The sequence below is a fragment of the Capra hircus genome, chromosome 27, assembly GCF_001704415.2.
Source record: "Capra hircus breed San Clemente chromosome 27, ASM170441v1, whole genome shotgun sequence".
Lineage (NCBI taxonomy): Eukaryota > Metazoa > Chordata > Mammalia > Artiodactyla > Bovidae > Capra > Capra hircus.
Genome location: NC_030834.1, coordinates 8,992,450 through 9,014,159, shown reverse-complemented (window position 1 = coordinate 9,014,159; position 21,710 = coordinate 8,992,450). Strand labels below are relative to the sequence as shown.

The 21,710-nt window shown below is 56.0% G+C and overlaps 1 protein-coding gene across 4 annotated transcripts in view; it reads right to left on the bottom strand.

Annotated features, from left to right (window-relative positions):
* ANK1 (ankyrin 1) overlaps window positions 1-21,710 on the bottom strand; it is a 241,294-nt gene that overhangs the window by 31,004 nt on the left and 188,580 nt on the right. For all 4 annotated transcript variants that reach the window (XM_018041977.1, XM_018041976.1, XM_018041978.1 and 1 more), the window contains exons 22-38: window positions 21,382-21,454; window positions 20,599-20,622; window positions 19,235-19,328; window positions 17,739-17,817; window positions 15,601-15,698; window positions 15,291-15,515; window positions 14,016-14,170; window positions 13,519-13,730; window positions 12,810-13,014; window positions 12,424-12,520; window positions 11,932-12,160; window positions 10,159-10,284; window positions 9,689-9,808; window positions 8,384-8,462; window positions 8,077-8,151; window positions 4,252-4,383; window positions 2,072-2,218 (exon numbers count right to left, since the gene is read on the bottom strand). In XM_018041977.1, the coding sequence (XP_017897466.1) occupies window positions 2,072-2,218; window positions 4,252-4,383; window positions 8,077-8,151; window positions 8,384-8,462; window positions 9,689-9,808; window positions 10,159-10,284; window positions 11,932-12,160; window positions 12,424-12,520; window positions 12,810-13,014; window positions 13,519-13,730; window positions 14,016-14,170; window positions 15,291-15,515; window positions 15,601-15,698; window positions 17,739-17,817; window positions 19,235-19,328; window positions 20,599-20,622; window positions 21,382-21,454 (2,170 nt within the window). The remainder of the gene's footprint in view (window positions 1-2,071; window positions 2,219-4,251; window positions 4,384-8,076; window positions 8,152-8,383; window positions 8,463-9,688; window positions 9,809-10,158; window positions 10,285-11,931; window positions 12,161-12,423; window positions 12,521-12,809; window positions 13,015-13,518; window positions 13,731-14,015; window positions 14,171-15,290; window positions 15,516-15,600; window positions 15,699-17,738; window positions 17,818-19,234; window positions 19,329-20,598; window positions 20,623-21,381; window positions 21,455-21,710) is intronic.

Genomic DNA, 21,710 nt, shown 5'->3' with positions numbered 1-21,710 from the left:
CCACTCCCACCCCACTATCTAACCCCTCAATCCCACACGCCAACCTTGCTTGACTCCAATTCTTTCCCCCCATAACCCTGCTAGCACATTACCTAACTCACTTCCATAAATTTTTGTTTGCCTGTCCCAACAGAAGGCAAGCTCCATGAAGACCGAGTTTGGGGCTTTGCTCCTTTTGGAGTCTGACTTATCTGCCTGGCTTAGAACAACCTCTGGCAGATGACAAGTGTTCAAAGAACATTTGCCAAATGAGTGGCCCAACTGGACTGCCCTTCCACAGTCACGGGGCACGGGGCCCAGGCCCATGGGGGTTAGAACTCTCTGCTCGGGCTTTAGAGTCTCCAGGCCCCACAGGAGTCCCAGGGCCAGAAGGGACATTGATAAATACTTGGGTATGCAACTGCCCTTAAAACAAACCCTTTTTTATTGTGATAAGAACACTTGGCATGGGATCTGTCCTCTTGACAGGTTTTTAATTGTTGTAATTGCCTTGTTTATCCTCATATAATTCTATGTGCCCAGTGTCCATAGATTTGGGGTACCAAACCCCCAAAACATGCTGCCTTGCCTTGACTGAACCAACTCTGGGCTTCTGCTAATAAACCCAACCAAGTGACTGGTTATCTAATTAAAAAAGGGAAAAGTGTCTTATCTCTTGATTTCCCCCAGTTTGAAGCGTTTCTCAGCCACTCTCCCTCCGTCCTTGTGAAAGCGAGTCAGTCACTTAGCAGTCCTCGTCATGTCCAGCCAGGCCCCCAAGGGGCAGGAAGAGGGCTGGTCTAGGAGCCCTGGACGCTGAGGCTGAGAGCGCGCCTCCTTCCCGGGCACAGCCCAGAACTTGCACACACAGGCCCGGGCTGGAAGGGCAGCCCCCTGCCCCCAGGGGGTCAGGCTGGGGATCTTCGGGAAAAGCATTTGGGGAGGCTAAGAGCCCTGAACCCCGGCCGCGGGGGGTTAGGCAGTGAAGGCAAGCAGTACGGGCCAGAGCAGCAGCCCAGGTGAGGTCAGAGGCAGAAGAGAAAGGCCGCAGGATGCGGTCACCCGATGAGCCTTGCGCTCGGGGGCACTGGACGCCAGGTTTCAGGGAGAGAGACCAGTGTGAGGGGCATAGCGTTCACTGGGGAGGCCCATGCCCCCTGCCCCCTGCCTCCACTCTCTCACAAGGTCCGGTCACAGGGGCCTGCATGGGGGCATGCACGTGGGAGTGGCCAGGATGGCTGGTGACCTAGGAGCAGGGGGAAGTCGGTGGGCAAGCTGGAGGGGTAGGGTGGGGGGGCATACCCTGCACCTGGAAAGCCGGTCCCCAGAACCAAATTGTTTTTCGAGACCTGTATGGAACCTCAGGTCTCTGATCCAACTGGTGGGTTTTAAAGAGAGTGATGGCCGAGCACGTGGAGTCAAGAGATCAAGAGGAAAGGAAGGGTCCCAGCTTCCACCATCCCAGCAGGAGGCAGCCGGGCCTGCCTCTGTGCGCTGGGATTAGGGATGCAGATGGAGGGGAAAGGGGATCTGGGCCTTGCTCCCTACACGGCCCGTCCTCTGCTGCAAGGAAGGTGTCCTAAAGGCCGCAGAGGGGGTGCTGGAGGCAAAGGTCAAGCCCCCGTGGAGCGGGGTCACCGGAGGGGGAGGGGCTCCGTGCCAGGCCAAACCGCGTCCAAACAAGTGATCCGGAAGGGATGGGGCGAGAAAAAAGGGAGACAAAAGCAGAAACCAGCTTGATGGAAAAAGCCCGCTTAGCCCCAGAGAAGGGGTAGCCCGAGGGCTTAAGGACACCTCTCCGCTAGTCCCCAACCGAGACCTGCGCGAGAACCTCGTGCCTACCGACGGACAGGGGTCGCAGGTGGGTCTGCGCAGAGCCGGAGGGCGCGGCAAGCAGGGGAGGGTAGCGGAGCGGGGGCGGCGGCCGCCCCTCTTATCCTGCTGCGCCCCCCTCCCCCGGGACCCCCATCACCTCTGCTCTCACCACCGCCCATCCAGAGGGAGACTGACCAGCCACCCGGCGAGAAGGTTCCAGGGAGGGTCAGGCGGCGGCGGCGGCTCGGCCTGCCCCTCACGCCCGGGGGACACTCACCATTCATCTGGGAGGGGGACGACGAGTAGTCGCGGTCGGCGGGCCGGCGGTCGGGCTTGAGGCTGCGGCCCTGCCTGCCCGAGCCCTCCAACATGTTCACAATCTCGCCGCGGTCGATGTTCCGCAGGGCGGCGTACAAGTTCTCCACTGCGGGCAGAGCGGAGGGAGAGGGCGCTCGCGGGCAGCTACCCAAGCAGGCCACGTGGGCCGCCCGCGGGCTCTGAACTCGAGTATGTGTGGTGTGGGCGGGGGTGAGGGGCTTGCAGGCCTCTTCTCTTCTAAAAGTCCAAACAAACTACCTCTAGGAGAAGTCAGGCAGACCTGGAGATGATGCAGTTTCCGTCCACACTATGCAATAAAGCCAACAAGAGCCAGAAACCAAACTTTTTGATTTTCCAGGAGCTTCCCTGGTGGCTCAGATGGTGAAGAATCTGCCCGCAATGTAGGAGACCCGGGTTCGATTCCTGGGTGGGGAAGATCCCCTGGAAAAGGGACTGGCAACCCACTCCAGTATTCTTGCCTGGAGAATTCCATGGAGGGAGGGGCCTGGAGGGCTGCAGTCGGTGGAGTCAGACACAACTGAGCAACTGATACACAGTGCATATGAAAGTTATGTTTACACTACACTCGTCTATTAAGTGTGCAATAGCACTGTGTCTAGAAAAAAAACTAGGTACATATCTTAAAGGTATTTTATGGCTAAAAAATGCAAACTCTCCTCTGAGCCTTCAGTGAGTCTTCATAGTCACATAAGGACCCTGATCACAGATCAGCAGGACAAATGCAGTCGTCATGAGAAAATGTGAAACGCTGAGAGAATTCCCCAAATGTGACGGACACAAAGTGAGCAGATGCTGCTGGAAATTGGCACCAACAGACTTGATGAATTTGGGGGGGGGGTGAAATGCAGTATCTCTGAAGCACAGTAAAGTGAGGGAGGCTTGGGTTTTGTTATCCTTTAACAGATCTTTTCCAAACCCCAAGGTGAATTTCAAGGCATGGAAAGACTGTTTTTTTCTTTTTTCTTTTTGTAACCCAAAAGGAATACTGGGGCTTCCCTGGTGGCTCAGCAGTAAAGAGTCCACCTGCCAATGCAGGAAACACTGGGTCGGGAAGATCTGCTGGAGAAGGGAATGGCAACCCTCTCCAGTATTCTTGCCTGCAGAATCCCATGGACAGAGGAGCCTGGCAAGCTACGGTCCATGGGGTCGCAGAGAGTTGGACACAACTTAGCGACAATGACAAGAAGAATACTACAAGAAAATGAGAGTGAGGAGAATTGGATCCTGTCCTTTGGAAATCTTTGGTCCTTGCCAGTTGATTTGAGATGCAAACGTAAACACTCAGTTTTCTCTTAGTGTTTTGTGTTCGGGAATGTGGTTGAGGAGCTGAAAAGAGTGAGTCACATCTTCCCTCCAGGTTGAAGAAAACCCTGGGGGAACAAGAACTGCATCCGAGGGGACTCCTGGCTGGGCTCTGAGGGAACAGTCCTCGTTTGAGAAATTCAACCAAGAGACACACACCCTACACAGATGCAATCTTTTAGGGGTCCTAGTGAGCGACTTCACTTTCACTTTTCACTTTCATGCACTGGAGAAGGAAATGGCAACCCACTCCAGTGTTCTTGCCTGGAGAATCCCAGGGACGGGGGAGCCTGGTGGGCTGCTGTATATGGGGTTGCACAGAGTCGGACACGACTGAAGTAACTTAACAGTAACAGTAACAGGGAGGGAGGTGGGAGGGGGGTTCATGTTTGGGAACACATGTACACCTGTGGTGGATTCATGTCAATGTATGGCAAAACCAATACAGTATTTTAAAGTAAAATAAAGTAAAAATAAAAATTAAAAAAAAAATAAATACAAAAAAAACCCAGTAACAGTAACAGTGTGATTGCAAACTCATCCTGAGAATGGGAAGAGGTCATGGCCAAGGTTTTGATGTGCCCTCCTGGCGGGATTGCCCAGAAGACCAGGGACCCTCAGAGGTGTGTGCCTGCGTGTGTGTGCACTTGTGTATGTGTGTGTGAGAGACAGAGTGTGCAGAAGAGATTGGCTCCAAAGGTCAACAGCACCCCGGGAGTCTGGAGGGAGAAGTTCTAGAGAGAATTGCTTGGTGAGCTCCCTGGCATGGGCTTTGGGGAGAGAAGGGTCCCAGCTGCGCCCCCGCCCGGTACTGACTCTTGGCGTCTTGGCCTTCACGGGTGACCCAGAGGTTCAGCAAGGCCAGGCTCTGCTCCAGCAAGGAGTTGGGGTTCTCCACGCGGATCCTGTTGATGTCGTCCACGCTGAACTGCAGCTCCCGGGCCAGCTCTGCACGCAAGGAACCAAGACCAGGGTGAGGCCAGCTGGAGCCGGCCCTGGCCCCGAGCCTGAGTGGGGAGCGGGGCGCCCCGAGGAGTACCCCGAGATAGAGAACAGTCCCCTGTGGACTTGGAGCCTCCTTCCCAAGGGTGCCTAGGGTAAGGTGCCACCTGCCCTGCGGCATCCCCAGGAAATGCGCCAGGAGGAGGCATGATCACGGGAGAGTAGTAAGGACTGACTGAATGAATGAACGGACACTCTCGCTGTCGTCACTTGGAACACGGGTGACGAGGCTGAGCCGCAGAAGGTCGCAGGACCAGCTGGGGTCCTGGGGGAGGGCTGAACAGCCGATGCCCTGGGCACTGTTGGTGAGGCAAAAGCCGCCGCCCTTCCCTCGGGAAGCAGTCATAACGGAAACACATCTGTGTATTTGTGTTTCTTCAGGAAAAGGCGCTGTTTACATTTAAAACGGGAATACAAGTCCCCATCTAAACGCAAGGCACCATCGCAGAAGGCAAGCTCTTCCTCTCCCGCTGTCTTCATGGCTGTTTCTCGCAGGTGCTTTAGAGGAGAGCACAGGAGCTGAGCCTCTTCAGGGATGAGGAAGACCAGCGTGGAAAGTGATGGTGAGAACCAGGACGTGCGTGTGCCACACACACCACACACACACCGCTCCACGTACACATACACAACACGCCACATACACACACCACACACACACCACTCCATGTACACACACTACATACACAACACTCCACATACACACACCACACACACACCACTCCATGCACACACACCACATACACAACACTCCACATACACATACCACATACACAACACACCACATACACACACCACACACACCACTCCATGCACACACACCACATACACAACACTCCACATACACACACCACATACACAACACACCACATACACACACCACACACACACCACTCCATGCACACACACCACATACACAACACTCCACATACACACACCACATACACAACACACACACACCACTCCATGCACACACACCACATACACAACACTCCACAGACACACACCACATATACAACACACCACATACACACACCACACACACACCACTCCATGCACACACACCACATACACAACACTCCACAGACACACACCACACACACACCACTCCATGCACACACACCACATACACAACACTCCACATACACATACCACATACACAACACACCACATACACACACCACACACACCACTCCATGCACACACACCACATACACAACACTCCACAGACACACACCACATACACAACACACCACATACACACACCACACACACACCACTCCATGCACACACACCACATACACAACACTCCACAGACACACACCACACACACACCACTCCATGCACACACACCACATACACAACACTCCACAGACACACACCACATACACAACACACCACATACACACACCACACACACCACTCCATGCACACACACCACATACACAACACTCCACATACACACACCACATACACAACACACACACACCACTCCATGCACACACACCACATACACAGCACTCCACAGACACACACCACATATACAACACACCACATACACACACCACACACACACCACTCCATGCACACACACCACATACACAACACTCCACAGACACACACCACACACACACCACTCCATGCACACACACCACATACACAACACTCCACAGACACACACCACATACACAACACACCACATACACACACCACACACACCACTCCATGCACACACACCACATACACAACACTCCACATACACACACCACATACACAACACACACACACCACTCCATGCACACACACCACATACACAACACTCCACAGACACACACCACATATACAACACACCACATACACACACCACACACACCACTCCATGCACACACACCACATACACAACACTCCACATACACATACCACATACACAACACACACACACACCACACACACAACACTCCATGTATACACACAACATACACCACACACACAGCACATACACAAAACATACACACACCACACACACACCACACACACAACACTCCATGTACACACATAACATACACAACACAACACACACACAACGCATACACAACACTCCACATACACACACCACACATACAACACACCATATACACATACCACACACACACCACTCCATGCACACACACCACATACACAACACTCCATATACATATACCACATACACAACACATACACACACCACATACACACACTCCACGTACACACACCACACACACACACTCCACACACACACACCACATACACAAAACATACACACACCACACACACACACCACACACACAACACTCCATGTACACACACCACATACACAACACTCCACATACACACAGCACATTCACAACACATACACACACCACACACACAACACTCCATGTACACACACAACATACACAACACACCACACACACAACACATACACAGCACACCACATACATACACCACATACACACCACATATACACACACCACACACATCACACACCACATACACACACACACCATATACACACCACACTACACACACACATCACATGTACATCACATACACACAAACCACACATACATACACACACCACACACACACACACACCCCATATACACAACACACCACATACACACAACACATACACATCACATACACACAAACCACACATATACACACTCACACACCATATACACAAAACACACACACCACATACACAACACACACACACACCACATATACAACACACCGCATACACACAACCCATATACATCACATACACATGCACCACACATACACATACACACTCACACACCACACACACTACACACCACACACACACTCACATACCACAAAAACACATACCACATATACAATACACATAAACACACACACTGCATACACATACCACAATACACACTCACAAACCAGAAACACAACATATACACAACACACACAGGACACATATGCAGCATATATATACCACACACACACACACCAGACACATACATCACATACACAATGCACATACACAACATACACACTCACCACATACACAACACACACACACACAACACACACATATGAACATACACACCCATAAAACCAAGAAGCAGCAGCAGAGGCTTTTTGCCCTTGTCTTTCCTCCTTTCCCTCAACAAAGCCCCTGGCAGGACAGATGACATGTGTGGTGTAGGGAGTGGCAGGCAGTCAGGACACACATTTTGCGTTTGCTTGTGTGTTCTTGGTTTGCTGGTCTTTTCAGGGCTCTATCAATAACTTGCCGCACAACCAAAGTCACCCTTGTTAGTGGGATCTCAGCCTTCCCATCTGTAAAATGGGCAGACTGGATCTGCCCTAAGGTCTCCTGTAATGTCAGAAGTTGAGTTTTCAAGAGGAAAACTAGAGAGAAATGGAGGAGGGAGGGGGCCACCTCCCTTGGTACCCAAAGGCATTGTCTGGGCAACAGGCCCATCAGAGACAACCCTGGGTCAGGTGCACAGTGAACGGTGGGAAGAGGCTTAGCAACACTGTCAGCGCTGCTGTTCAGAGGGGAGGCGTGCAGAGGGAGGTGTGGACAGGCCCCCTGCTCTTTCGCCCCAATTCCTGACTCACCGGTCCAGCTGAGACCCAGGTGATCCGATATGAGAGTCATCTTCATGTCGGCCCGGTCTGTGCCACTGAGGAAACCTGGGGGAAGCACGGCGTTCTGTTCAGCGCCCTTGGCAGGACACAGAACTGCCCAGCATGGGTGGGGGACCTAGAGAGCGCTCAGGTCACGCTCCGAGTCCCCCGATCGGCGGCTGAGCCTGGTGGAGACCCCAGCCGAGGGCTGAGCCAATGGTGTCTGCTCGGGGAGCTCCCGGCGACATGACCTCCCTCGCTGCCCCCTGGAAGCGAGTGAGCACAGAGAGGTGAGTACCCGTTGTGGACTCGCTGAGAAGGCTGTATCTCAGGGCCAGCGGTGTCAGCGTCCTCCTCCGTTCATCGGCTCCGCTGCCCTGCAGGAAAGAGACCAGGAGGGGGTGCTGTGGGTGTGGGGAGGACACCCTGGCGACAGGCAGCCCCATGACACACAGGCTGTGTGTAGGGGGGCAGCGAGAGGGAGTCGATGAGGTTCACGTGCTTTATCTCTAGTGATAGTAATAAGCTCGTGAGTGCATGCTAAGTGGCTTCAGTCATATCTGCCTCTTTGCAACCCTGTGGCCTGTAGACCACCAGGCTCCTCTGTCCATGGGATTCTCCAGACAAGAATACTGGAGTGGGTTGCTGTGCCCTCGTCCAGGGGGTCTTCCTGACTCAGGGATCGAACCAGCGTCTCCTGACTTGCAGGTGGCTTCTTTACCACTGAGCCACCGGGGAAGCCCAATAATAAGCTCACGCAGCCCTAATCACATGCCAAGCCCTGCCTGATGGTCAGAGCTGCCTGAGGCAGGTACCATCATTCTTCCCAAGCCACCAGCCCAGAAGCTGGGGCAACCCACCCAAGGCCGCTCAGACAGTAATCAGTGGAGCTGGGGTTTGAATTCTAAAAACAGCAACAACAACGAGCTTTTCTTTCTGAATTCCTTTCTGCTCAAAAGACCTGTTTTGATGCCCAAGCCTTTGCATGCTGGCCCTGTGGCCAGGCAGCGGGGTGCTTGTTCAAGGCTTCAGGAGCCCCTCTGGTGAAAAAGAAGTTGGTTCCCCCTTGTCCTTAGGAAAGAAAACTAGCCTCGACGTTTGGACGTGGCCTTGCTTGTCTTGTTGGGGATGAAAGGCTGATGGTGAAAACACCAACACGGGAGAGGAGGCCCCTCCATGCCTGGTGCAGCCTGGTGCTCCCTGGCCCTGGTGATGCGCGGTCCTCGTGCCTCCGCTGAGCTCAGAGCCCTAGGCTGAGATACCAGGCTTCCCTTCTCTGGGGGGGCCTGGCCCCTCAGCAAGCTCAAGAGAAAGAGGCTCCGAAGAAGCCCTGCTGTGGCTGGGACACCTTCAGCCACCAGCCCTCCGGTTCTCAGGCCTTGCCTTCCAACCTCCTGGAGGAGGCGTCCCAGGAAGCTCGGGGCCTCGGGGTGGACACAGGCGTCACCCTTGCAGCCTGACGTTTGTTCCTGAGCTTTGCAGGAAAGACTGGGCCACAGCCTGTGTCAGAGAAGAGCCCAGGGCCTTTCTCCGCCCCGGGGGGTGGGGAGTTGGGGGGGCTCTCGGGCCGTCTGTTGACTGAGGGCCCCGGTGGGGTGCTCACCTTGGTGCAGGGCGGCATGGTGATGTTCAGGTGACAGAGGATGTGCTGTGTGTCCTCGTACTTCATTGCCTTGCGCAGGAAGGACAAGGACCCTGCAGGCTCCCGACTGCTGTCCCTCACCTGGACTCAGTGACACAGAATGGAGGGTCAGGGGCCACCCTCGCCCCACCGAGCCCGGCCACCAGCCCGGCTGGCTCAGAGGACCTCTCCTTCCCCAACCCCGGCCGGCTCAGAGGACATCCCCCTCCCCGACCCTGGGCACCAGCCCAGCCGGCTCAGAGGACCTCCCCTTCCCCGACCACCAGCCCGGCCGGATCAGAGGACATCCCCTTCCCTGACCCCAGCCACCAGCCCAGCCGGCTCAGAGGACATCCGCCTCCCCGACCCTGGGCACCAGCCTGGCCGGCTCTGGAGCCTCTGCCTCCTGAACTTCTAGACCTGGGTGATGGGTGGGTGAGAGGAGGGCACACCTTGACGGGAATGGCCAACCGGTTCTCCCGGAAGGACTGGAAGAGGAAACTCCGTTGCTGAGCGGCCTTCTTGATGGGCACCAGGTTCCCCGAGAGCTCAGCGAAGAGGGGCATGCCCTCCAAAACCTGCGGGAAAGAGGCAGCAGGTGGGACCATGCAGACGCTCGGTCCCACCTGGCAGCCCTGGTCTCTCCCTCCCCATGACCCCAGAGGCTGTGCCCTGGGAAGCCCCATGGAGGGTTTTAGAAAGGTCATGGCAGATGCTTCTTTACTTCAAAGGGTTTTTATAATAAGCAAGACTTTTCATGTCTCCCTGTGTGGTTGATCGCCACTGCTTATCAAAGGACTCCAGAACTCCACTGCTGCTGCTGCTGCTAAGTCGCTTCAGTCATGTCTGACTCTGTGTGACCCCACAGATGGTAGCCCACCAGGCTCCCCTGTCCCTGGGATTCTTCAGGCAAGAACACTGGAGTGGGTTGTCATTTCCTTCTCCAATGCATGAAAGTGAAAAGTGAAAGTGAAGTCGCTCAGTCGTGTCCGACTCCTAGCGACCTCATGGACTGTAGCCTTCCAGGCTCCTCTGTCCATGGGATTTTCCAGGCAAGAGCACTGGAGTGGGGTGCCATCGCCTTCTCCACTAGCAGATCATAATCCAGCTCCCGAAAGCATTTCTCTCTTTTAATGCCCATCCAGCAAGGTTTCGTTTATGCGAGTGCCAGAAATCACGCGGTATTTTAATCTCACCTATGGTATAACATTCCCTACTGTGTATATGATACTTTCCATGGAGAAGTTACCAAGAACCCATTTGACAGATGAGGAAACTGAGGCCCAAAGAGACACAACCCTTTGCCCGGTTAGTGCCCCAAACAGCCTTTGAGGCAGGTCCCAGCCTTGGGCTCCTCCTTCTGGCCCATCAGAACCCCTGGAAGGCTTAGGACAGCCTCTGAGGCCAGATCTTGGGCAAGGTCCTTGCTTGTTACACATCTTAACCCGAGTGAGGACTCCAGGATGGGCGACAGCTTCACACCAAGGCCCCGCACGTCACGGCTCTCCCGTTTGCCCAAGCTCTCCCCTGCTTCCCCGTCTGGGCACCGCCCAAACCCTGGTATGGCAGAGAGAGTAGGACAAGTCCTTTCTCTACCATTAACTTAGCTGTGACCTCGGGCAGGTTACCTAATCTGCCTAGCCTGTTTCCTTGTCTGTAAACTGGGGATAAGAAAAGGACACCCCTTTGTAAGAATCAGGGGAGATGATATCACTTGAGTCTTTTTATTTTCTATTAAAAAAAATTTTTTTTAAGATTTTTTTGTCTTTGGTGTGAACCGTTTTTAAAGTCTTTATTGAATTTGTTATAATATCTCTTTTGCTTCATGTTTTGGATTCTGGGCTGTAAGGCATGTGGGATCTTAGTCCCCCGACCAGGGATCGAACCCATGCCCCTGGCATTGGAAGGTGAAGTTGTAACCACTGTACCACCAGGGAAGTCCCTCAAGCACTTTTAATAGCATCTGGGAAGTGAGGATTTTAATGAACGTCAGCTCTTAGTACCACTGGGCTGACAGCCTGCTGCCTCCCTGAGAAACACAGGGTGGTGTCCTCAGCTTTGGGGTGGCCCCCCAAGGATGCTTTTCAAGAGGGACTCAGAGGGACATGCCCAGGAACCCCTCTGCAGAGGCCGCCCTCCTGACGGCTTGGGGCTCCAGCGCCACCTCCCCCCGACCCCTGGAGGTGCCATCCCCCTCGAGGAATGCGCCCGGGCGGGGCCCCCACCTCGATGTCCCTGCTCCGGGCCACCTCCACGAAGTTCTCGTGAAGCTCCAGCGTCTTGTCCACCTTGTCGTCTGTCATGCAGTAGCATCGCAGACGCCCTTCCCGGGGGTCATTCATCTTGGCGAAAATGACAAACTTGGCCATGTAGGGCACCGCAGTCAGTTCCTTGTACAGCTGGTTGGCAAAGTTCACGGCTTCAGCCGTCCGGGGGCAGTCCGACAGCCAGAACCTGAAAGGAGGGCAGCTTTGAGCCGGTCCCTAAGTGTCCAGGGTGGGGGCGTCCCCTCCATCCAACAGGACAGGCTGTGAGCAGGGCGGTGGCCGCTCAGACAGCCCTGGTGGGGGTAGGGGGGCGGCGCTTTCAGGTGGAGAAGGGGAGGGACAGCGGAGGGCACTCGGGCACAAGGTCAGCCTGAGTGCGGCCGCCCCAGGGACAGCGCCACCCCCCTTCATGCAGGGCCCGGGGAGTCGGGCCACAGGGCGGGGTCTCACCTGGCAGAGACGTTGGTGGTGAAGGTGGCGCACTCATTGGCATAGACCAGCTTGGTGGTCCCCGTGATGTCTTCCCACTGGGCCTGATCGGTTCCTCCTGCCACAGGTGTAGACAGGGCTGGGGGACCGTCTCCAGAGGCCGACGCAGGGCGTGCACACCTGGCTGAGGCCCTGATCCCAGGCACCCCCCACCCCGCCACCCTGCACCGTGTGACCTCGTCCCCCCTGGGAGGACCCCCTCCTCTGGGGTCTGAGGGCTCTTCAGGGACAGGGAGACTCTACCCAGAGGCAGAACCCCCATCCCTCCGAGGGCCCCATCACTCCCCAGCTCCATCCCCTCCCGTCTCCCCAGACGGCAGGACCAGGACCAAGGGGGTGTCCCTCACCGATGACGCTGCAGAGCAGCCGCAGGCTGGTAGTGTCCCCCTCCCCGCTGTCCCGGGGGTTGTCCATCCAGGACGGGGGCAGCGGGATGCGGAGGCCGATGGGGCGGTGGAACTTCCGGCGCCTCGGCTCCACAGTGACGATGGGGCTGAATGTGGCCTGGTTGCCCAGGAGTTTGGTGACCAGCTCATCAGGTACAGGCTGGGCCTGTGAGGTGCCCAAGGGGGATGTTCAGCCCGGAGCAGCCGAGGGGCTCATGGGCGGGGATGAGAGCGGCTGTCCTGGCAGGTTCGAAGGTCCCCTGGGGGCGTGTGGGGCCATCCTGCTGATGTCCTGCCCAGCTCCCCTGTCTGAGCCCCCACCCCCATTTCCCTGCTCTCCCCACTCCTCGGGGCCTTGCTCGACATTAGGCACCTGTCCAGGGAGCCACGTGGCTTCCCCTCAATGCTGACCTGGCGGTTTGAACACGCCATCTAGGGTTTCCTGCAACTTAACAGAGCATCTGCCCTATCCCGGCCACCCAACTCTCTTCTGAGCTTAAGGTCAGAGCTCTGACGAGATTGTTTTAGGCAGTGGACCGACAGGTAGAGATGTCCTGGGGGGCATGAAGGCTATCTCCAAGGACGCGGGCTATCTCCGAGGGCCCTGACACCCTGAACCCGGTCCAGGTTGATGGGGCCCCAGCAGCCAAGGAGGGGCCGCGTGCATCACCTGCAGGGCCAGCTTCACCCTCTTGGTGACCGCGTTCTCGGGGAAGGTGGCCTGCACCAGGGGCACCAGCTTGCTCGTCAGAGAGCCGCCCTCGGGGCCGATGGTGTCGTAGTCCTGGTAGAGCCGCGACATGATGACGAAGTACAGGGGGAAGTCGGTGGTGACGATGCGGCAGACACGCTTCTTCTCCAGCTCCTCCAGGCTCCCTAGCTCTGCAACCACACGCACACGCCCGCCCGCGGTCACCGCCGCAGGCCTCCAGGGCCCCTCGTCCCAGCTCCAGCGGCCCCCTCCGGCAGGGGTGGGAGAGAGTCTAGGCCCCGAGGGAGCAGCACAAGGAGCCCAGGCTGCAGGGGGCCTGGGCGCCGGGGCTGGGCCATCCCTAGACTCTCAGGGCGTCCCCTACCCCAGGAGGCCCCACCAGACCACCCCCAGCGTAGCCTCAAACCCCTCCTCCGGGAGGAAGGCGCTGCTTGGGCCCCCGGGCACTCGATCACCTTCATCCATCCCATTGAGGATCTGGTCCAGGTAGCTCTCTCCGTAGCGGTTCTTGTGTTCCTTCCACACGGAGCCGTTTTCACTCCGCAGCACCACAAGCTCTCGGTCCCCACGGCCTTGGGAGGCGAAGTGGGGGATCTCCACGATGACAGGGCTGAGGGGGACAGAAGGTACAGGGGAGGGGCTGGACGCAGGTGTGTGTGCCATATGGGTGATGGCCATGGGCTCGGGAGGCAAGAGCAGGCAGGCGGGGTGCAGCGGGGGGCCCCCCGATGGGCTGGTCCTCACAGCGGACAGACCTGCCTCATATTCCCGAGACACCCCAGGACTCTCTCATCAGGCCCAATCTCACTTCGCAGAGTGCATCCTGCCACGGCCAGAATAACCCTGACCTTGGACCTGACTTCGAGTACCCATCCATGTCCTGGACAGGGGACCAAACTCCTCTGAGCCTCAGCGTCCTCCTCTGTCAGTCTAGACAGTGGCATTTCCTCGGGAGAATGGTTGTAGTCATTGCTGTTATTTAGTCACTGAGTCGTGTCTGACTCTTTGCAACCCCATGGGCTGTAGCCCACCAGGCTTCCTCTGTCCGTGGGATTCTCCAGGCAAGAATACTGGAGTGGGTTGCCATGCCCTCCTCCACGGGATCTTCCCGACCCCAGGATCGAACCTGAATCTCCTGTACTGCAGGCAGATTCTTTACTGCTGAGCCACCAGGGAAGCGAAGAAGGATGGCTTTGAGCGTCACATTTTAAGGGGAAATGAACTTGAAAGTTTTTAGCTGCTCTGCAGTTGCTGGAGGAAAGACGGGGGCGGGGGGCAAGCCAGGCCATGGATGCAGACGGGAGGTCAGGGCCTCCTGGGCCAGGCCTGTGCCAGCATGGATCCTGTGGTGCCTGAAGGATGCAGGGTTGCCAGGAGAAGCAGGTCTGTGGCAGGAAAGGTGAGGGGGGCCTCCGAAACCATCAGTCTTGTCCTTGGGAACAAGGCCGCAAGGCTGTCTTCCACGAAGACCATTTCAGAACTTAACTAAGGACCCCCAGGCGGTCCTCCAAAGTAGCCGTCTTCATCCCCTTCTAAGAGCATCACCCAGGACCTGAGGATGCTAAGCTCGCGCCAGGCACCAGCCTCCTATGTGTACCTAGGAGCCCAGGGGCTTCTAGTTCTGACAAGTCAGGACACAGAGAAAGCAGGCGGGGTGGGGACTCTGGGCTCGCCTCCCCTCAGCCCAGGCTCAGCAGGGACTGGTCAGGGGCAGGGGAGTGACCTCTCACCTCAGAAACTGGACCCCCGTGGGCCCCAGCGCGATGACCCTGCTGGCCAGGCCCTCCTCCTCGGCCAGCGGCGGCGGCGTGGGCAGCTTCTGGGGCTTCACCAGGCGGCAGGTGATGCGGGTGGGCGCCGCGCACGTCCGCGGCGGGACCACCACCCTCAGGCCGTTGTGCCGGCTGCCCCGCATGGAGCCCCCGCGGGCGTCCACCATGAAGCTCACCAGGAACCTAGGGCACAGCGGGTCCGTGTCGGCCTCTCCCGGGCGGGCGGGCGAGCGGGGCCAGGGCTGCCAGCCCCTCCCGGGGCACTCACCCTGTGTGCACCGGGCTGGCCACAGGGCTGATGTTGTCCGAGGTCTCTGTGGCCGGGCTGCTGGGGATCAGAGAGTCTTCATCGTACTCTTTGGACACCTGGGGACAGGGTGGGGGAAAGGCCAGCTGTTATCACCCGCAGGCCATAGCTACAGCCGATAGTCCCGGCCAGTGGACCTCTCGCAGAGGCCAGGGAGGCTCGGCCAGCCACCAAGGGCCCAGAGAAGGAAGTGCTACCCGGAACTCACTGACCCTTTGGGACAAAGCTTACCCAGAGTCTAAAAGGGAGCACAGGCCTCCTGGGACCTACACAGCCTCTCCTTGGCTCAGGACCCTGGGCCAGACTTCCGACGCTGGAGCGTGTCCTTCCCATCCAGCCTCGGTCTCAGCTCATGTGCCACTTGCACTTCCAGCCTGCCCCCTGCCCCACCTGCCCCGTGAACCCTGCCACGTGAGCTCCACGCAGCTCCTTTTCACACGCAAGTTGGCGCCTGAGCCCACGCCATCACCTACGAGCTGCTTGGCTCTGGGCAAGCCACGTGAACTGGGGCATCAAGGGAAAAAGAACAGACCCCCCCCCATGCCGGGGGCGGGGGCGCTTCCCACTTCTTCCTCTGCAAATGGGCGGCTCCGCCTCCTCACAGTGATGCTGTAGTTGCAGGGCCTCAGGGCTGCCTTGGCCCAAGGCATGTCCATCGCGAGGACGCGAAGCCTGTCGGTTTGGATCTACCCCTCCCGCTTTATTCTCAACTTGGCCCTCACTCTGGCATCTCCATTAGCCCAGGTGCCCACGTCCGTCTCCTTTGTTGGACCACTCTGTGCATCGTCCGCCTCTTGCCTCCTCTGAGAGCCCTTGCCCTTGACTTTGATCTGGAAGGGCTCCCCACCGCCGCCAAGGCTACTGAGCCCTTGGGTAGTCACCCCCCTGCGTTCTGAGACCCTCCCCAGCTGGACCATCTGCTCCTGCGTCCTCCCACACAGGGTCCCCTCCAGGGTGCCTGGCGGGACTCCAGGAAGCCCCTGCTGACTCGGTTCATGACTTAGTAGGGCCTCAGAGCACACGGTTGGGCAGGGAACAGCAGAACCCGGGTCCCCTTGGAGCTTTCTCGTCGCCGTCTTCGGAAGCACCAGGTGAATGTGCCGTGGCAGTGCCAGGGCCGTATCTGACCGTATCTCCCAAACTCCCTCCCCGGCCCCACGGCATGACACCACCGTCAGCCCTGCGACCTGCCCTAGGGTGGGAGGGCGGACCGGACCGCGTCACAGCCATCCTCTCCCAATGCCACACTCAGGTCCAGGCCTTCCGCCGCTGCTTTCAGACATGCATCCCTTCAGGGTGGAGGCAGAGACCAGCCTTAGCTGGAAAACCTACATGTCTGGCTCAGTGACCAAGCTCAGGGCGGCCGATCACTACACTGCTTCCTTCTGATCCCAGAAAACCTCTTTGCTGCTGGGGAAAAAAAAAAGTGCCAGCTGGCATAAAAATTAAATCAAGGAGCATTACATTGTTTTAAGTCGTCCCACACATTTGGGGGACAAATTCAAGCAGCATTGGGGGAAGCCACAAATAGGGTACTATAATGAGTAATGGCCATGCTGAGGACAGCTCTCCTTGACATCCCCTTTCCACCTGGACTGGTATTTTTAAGCTCCCAGTAATCCCTTGGGGAACATGAGGCAGAAACTGTCCTGTTTTTATGGATGTGAAACAAAAAGGTGCTAAGTTCCGGACTTGCCCGCAGCTCCACAGAGGTGTGGCTGCAGCCTGGGGCTCCCTCTCTGGTACCGGGACCCATGGCCCCCACGGGTGCAGACAGCGTGTGCTCAGGGCGTGTGTGCAAGAGAACACAGGCTTAGGAGCCAGAACTTGTGCTGCCAGTTCTCAGCCCTGCCAAGACTAGCATGAGGGCATCCCAGGCACCCTCAGGCTCTCAGAGACTCAGATCTCCAATAGCTGGGGTTATATGAGTTCTGGGGGTGCAGCTGCTGCAGAAGAGTCATGAAACCTGGGATCCGTGGGGCTTGGTAAGTGCTGTGAGCTTTATGAATTCTTCCCGTGCTTCAGGTCATCTCAGAGCAATCACTGCCCGGGGAATCTGTTCCCCGCCAAGAGGAGGTAAGAGAAAGGACGCATCTCACCTGATCTGCCTCTTCAGCTCTGATCACCACTGTCTCAGGCGTGACGCAGGGAATCCGTGGGATGGCTGGGGATTCCACCCTGTACGCCGAGGACATTAGGACATCAGGGCACGATCCTTCTGCATAGCCCGTCATCTTCCACTGGGCACCTCAGTGAGACATTTCTGTACCTCCAGGATCACCTATCCAAGCCAATCCCGCCCCTCCACCATCTGAACCCTACTGGCATAGGTGCTACATCCTGGCCTGCCCTCCTCCACCTCTAGGCCTTTCCCCAGAGCCTGTCTTGAGCCCGAGTTGAAAGACTGCCTCCTCCAGGAAGTCTTCCTGCACGCACCACCCCAGTTTTGTAGCCTTAGTCCCCTTGTTGAGGGAACTCTCGCTCTGGCTGTAACATCTTATTCTGCATCATGGTCTGACCACTGGGTGTGTGTTTTCATTCTACCAAATACATATGTAGGTTCTCTGTGGTTGAGGTCTTGGTTTTGTGTTTCTAACTGAAGTTCAGTAATACTAATCACAGGGTCCCTTCTCCTTGGTCCGTGGCCCTCATAAGCCCTGGGACCAAGCTGGCACACGTCTGTCTTTTCAGAAAACCCCAAAGGGCTCAGTGTTTCTACAAAGTTGTCGCTTTCACCTTCGTTCACAGAATCCCTGTGTGCGCCAACACACGCACATGGGAATAGCTCACCGCATTCCCGGAGGAATGAGAAACACGTGCCAGGCAGATGCAGACCCTCTGTGGATGTTCCCTAATGGACCAGCTGATGGAGGGACGTGGCTGGCCTGTGAGCTCAGCTTAGCAATAGTTTCTTTCTTATTATTTAAATTTCTTAATTGAATGAAAGGTTCTCTAAATTCTACGGTGCTTTACAATTTCCAAAGTTTCACACATGTGATTTCATGTAATCCTATAATATGTGTGTGTGTGTTAGTCACTCAGCTGTGTCTGATTCTTTGCAACCCCATGAACTGTAGCCCGTCAGGCTCCTCTGTCTATGAGATTCTCCAGGCAAAAATACTGGAATGGGTTGCTGTGCCCTCCTCCAGGGGAATCTTCCCAACCCAGGGATCAAACCTGGGTCTCCTGCATTGCAGGCAGATTCTTTACCCTCTGAGCCACCAGGGAAACTCCATCCTATAATAACCCACCCCTTTTCTGACAACAGTTTCTAATGGGATTTCCCTGAGTGGATATTTCTGGTGCAAAACTGAGTGTTTGAAAAGGGGAGAGGTGTGGAGAGAGCACTGAGGGAGGGGAGGAGGAACAGCGGGGGGCAGGGACCCCAGAGAGGGTGGCAGGCTCTAAGGGAGGCCTCGGCCCCCGCCTGGCACCCCCGGTGCAGGGCTGGCTTATCCTAAGACACTGGACCAGCTCTCTGTCCAGGCCTGGGCTTCCTGGAACCTCCCTGCTCCGGAATCTTCTACCCTGAGTCTGGGGAGGGGGACCACCGCGCCCCCCCCCGCCCCCCGCCGCCAATGGGAGCATTTCTCACACTTGGTCCAGCTTCGGCACAAAGTCCAGCAGCTCTTTCTCTTCATCTACATCCCTGGCATCCGGCCTCTCTGCCCTGGAGCCAAGATCCTCCCCTGAAACCACACAAGTTTAAGTGAGTGATAGGAAGGAAATACCCTCTTTCTTTTTAAAAAGTGTTTTTTCTGCTCCTCCTCTCAATGCTGGCCCCCGCCGGGGCATGGGGCAAGGTCTCTGATGCTCGAAGGGGACCATAGCAACATCTTCACCTTCCACCAACAGCCCTGGAGCCAGGCAGCCAGTCCCTAACAGAGACTGCACCAGGCTTTGGAGAAGAAAACAACTCAATCAAAAGGAACTTTCTTCCTTTTGGGGGTTGGGGGGAGGGGTGGTGGCGTGCCTCGCAACATGTGGGACTAGTTCCCTGAAAGTGCAAGTCGCTTAGTCGTGTCCAATTCTTTGTGACCCCACGGACTATATGGTCCATGGAATTCTCCAGGCCAGAATACTGGAGTGGGTAGCCTTTCCTTCCTCCAGGGGATCTTCCCAACCCAGGGATCAAACCAGGGTCTCCTGCACTGCAGCCGGATTCTTTACCAGCTGAGCCACCAGGGAAACCCAAGAGTACTGGAGTGGGTAGCTGTTCCCTTCTCCAGGGGATCTTCCCAACCAAGGAATCGAACCCAGGTCTCCCGCATTGCAGGGGGATTCTTTACCAGCTGAGCTACCAGGGAAGCTCTGACCAAGGGCTCAAACCCACAACCCCTGCTCTGGAAGTGCAAAGTCTTAACCACTAGACCACCAGGGAAGACCTGGAAGGAACCTTCTTTGCCTGACAAGTTCCACTTCAGAACAGCCCTTGTGGAGGGTGCTCTTTCTCTAAAGAGGTGCTTCTGTTCTTTTCCACACCACATGCAACAGAAAAACAAACGCCCATGGAACAGAGCCCATCCGTCTGGAGAGGCACTAGGGACTTGTGTAACCTCAGCGGCTGAATCTGCATTCCCGAAGCCCATCACCAGGAGGTTCAACCTCTGTCTGCCTCTTTGATTCTCTCTCCTCCTTGCCCTGGAGCGGGGGCCCTGGACCTCGCAGAGTCCTCTCCTGCCCCTCAGCGGCCCTTCCTGGCCTTGTTGTCAGGAGCCTACAGGATGGAACCGCAGCAGCTCATGCAGTTATGACCGCAGACACAGTGGCAGGTAGCATGGACACAGACGTGGACAGGCTGGAGCCGCCCACCAGGGCATAGACCTTACAGGCGGAAATGTCCTGTTTGAGTCAAACTCCGATTGTTATGGAAAGCAGGGGTGGATTAGTGAGAGCTTGGGTTGCTGAGGATGAAATGCACTCATGAGAAAGGACCACAGGGAACAGAGAGTTTCATACCCATTATAGTTATATGAGCAGTTCCTGGAAAGCAAAGAAAGAGCCATGTTTAAGGAAGGACAGGTTTGAAGTCAGGTAAAGTGAGGGGTGTTTCATTCAAGGGCGTTCAGGAGAGCTTTTACCACCTAGCCCGCCAGGCTACACACCCCCTGGGCTACCAAGATGGAAGGGGGCAGAGAGAGAATCTGGCCCAGCTCCACCCTTCTTTATCACGAGGATTCTCTCCCAATTTAAGCAAGGAGACAGGTGTACTTGAGGCAGGAAAAGTACTACAAGTACCCTGAGGCCCACAGAAGTGGGAAATATGGTCATTTCATAATGGATCCACCCCCAAAACTGACTGACCCACCATGTGGTCTGAAGAGCAGCTGATGAAAAGGAATTCTTAACGCATTTTATATCGAACAGCTTGCTATTCGTTCAAAGCACAAGGAACGCACCAGGTGGAATTTTATGACAGTTCCTTACGGCTCTGAGAGCTGATCTGAGCAGAATCACACTCCAGGTATGCTATATGCAAACACTCATGTATTTATGCAACTTTCTGGGATTTTCTGTTTTTAATCTCTGTGATGTAGATTTCCTTCTCTTAAAATCACATTAAAGAAGCCCTTTCGATAACGGACAGCATCATTAGAAAGTGGTTCTGTCCAGCTGTGACTCTGATGACCTGGTGACCCGGGGTGGTGGCCAGAGGCCCCCTGAGTGAGTGTTCAGAGCCCCGAGGGGCCCCCTTCATTCAACCTGACTCGACCCGCACGTGGTATGGATCCCAGCCTGTACCTTCATCTTCAGAGACATCTAGGATCTCATCCACAGTCTCTGGGAAGCTCATCCGGTGCTTGTCTGTGATCAACTGAAAAGAGAAAAAAGCGAGGAATTCAACCCCAACACCGCAGTGGGCCCGTTCACCCAGCTGGCAGTTATCTGGTTATGACAGTGGAGACTGGAAGGAGATGAGAAGGGAGGTCTATCCCAAACAAGGAAAAGGACAGCTAAGAGGGCCTCCGGGGGTCTGGCAGGAACTATAAGGAGAGATGAAGGGAACCCCAGCTGCTGGTTGCCTGGTGGCTAACCTCAGCTCCATCTGGGCCACCCCTTGGTCTGGTCGA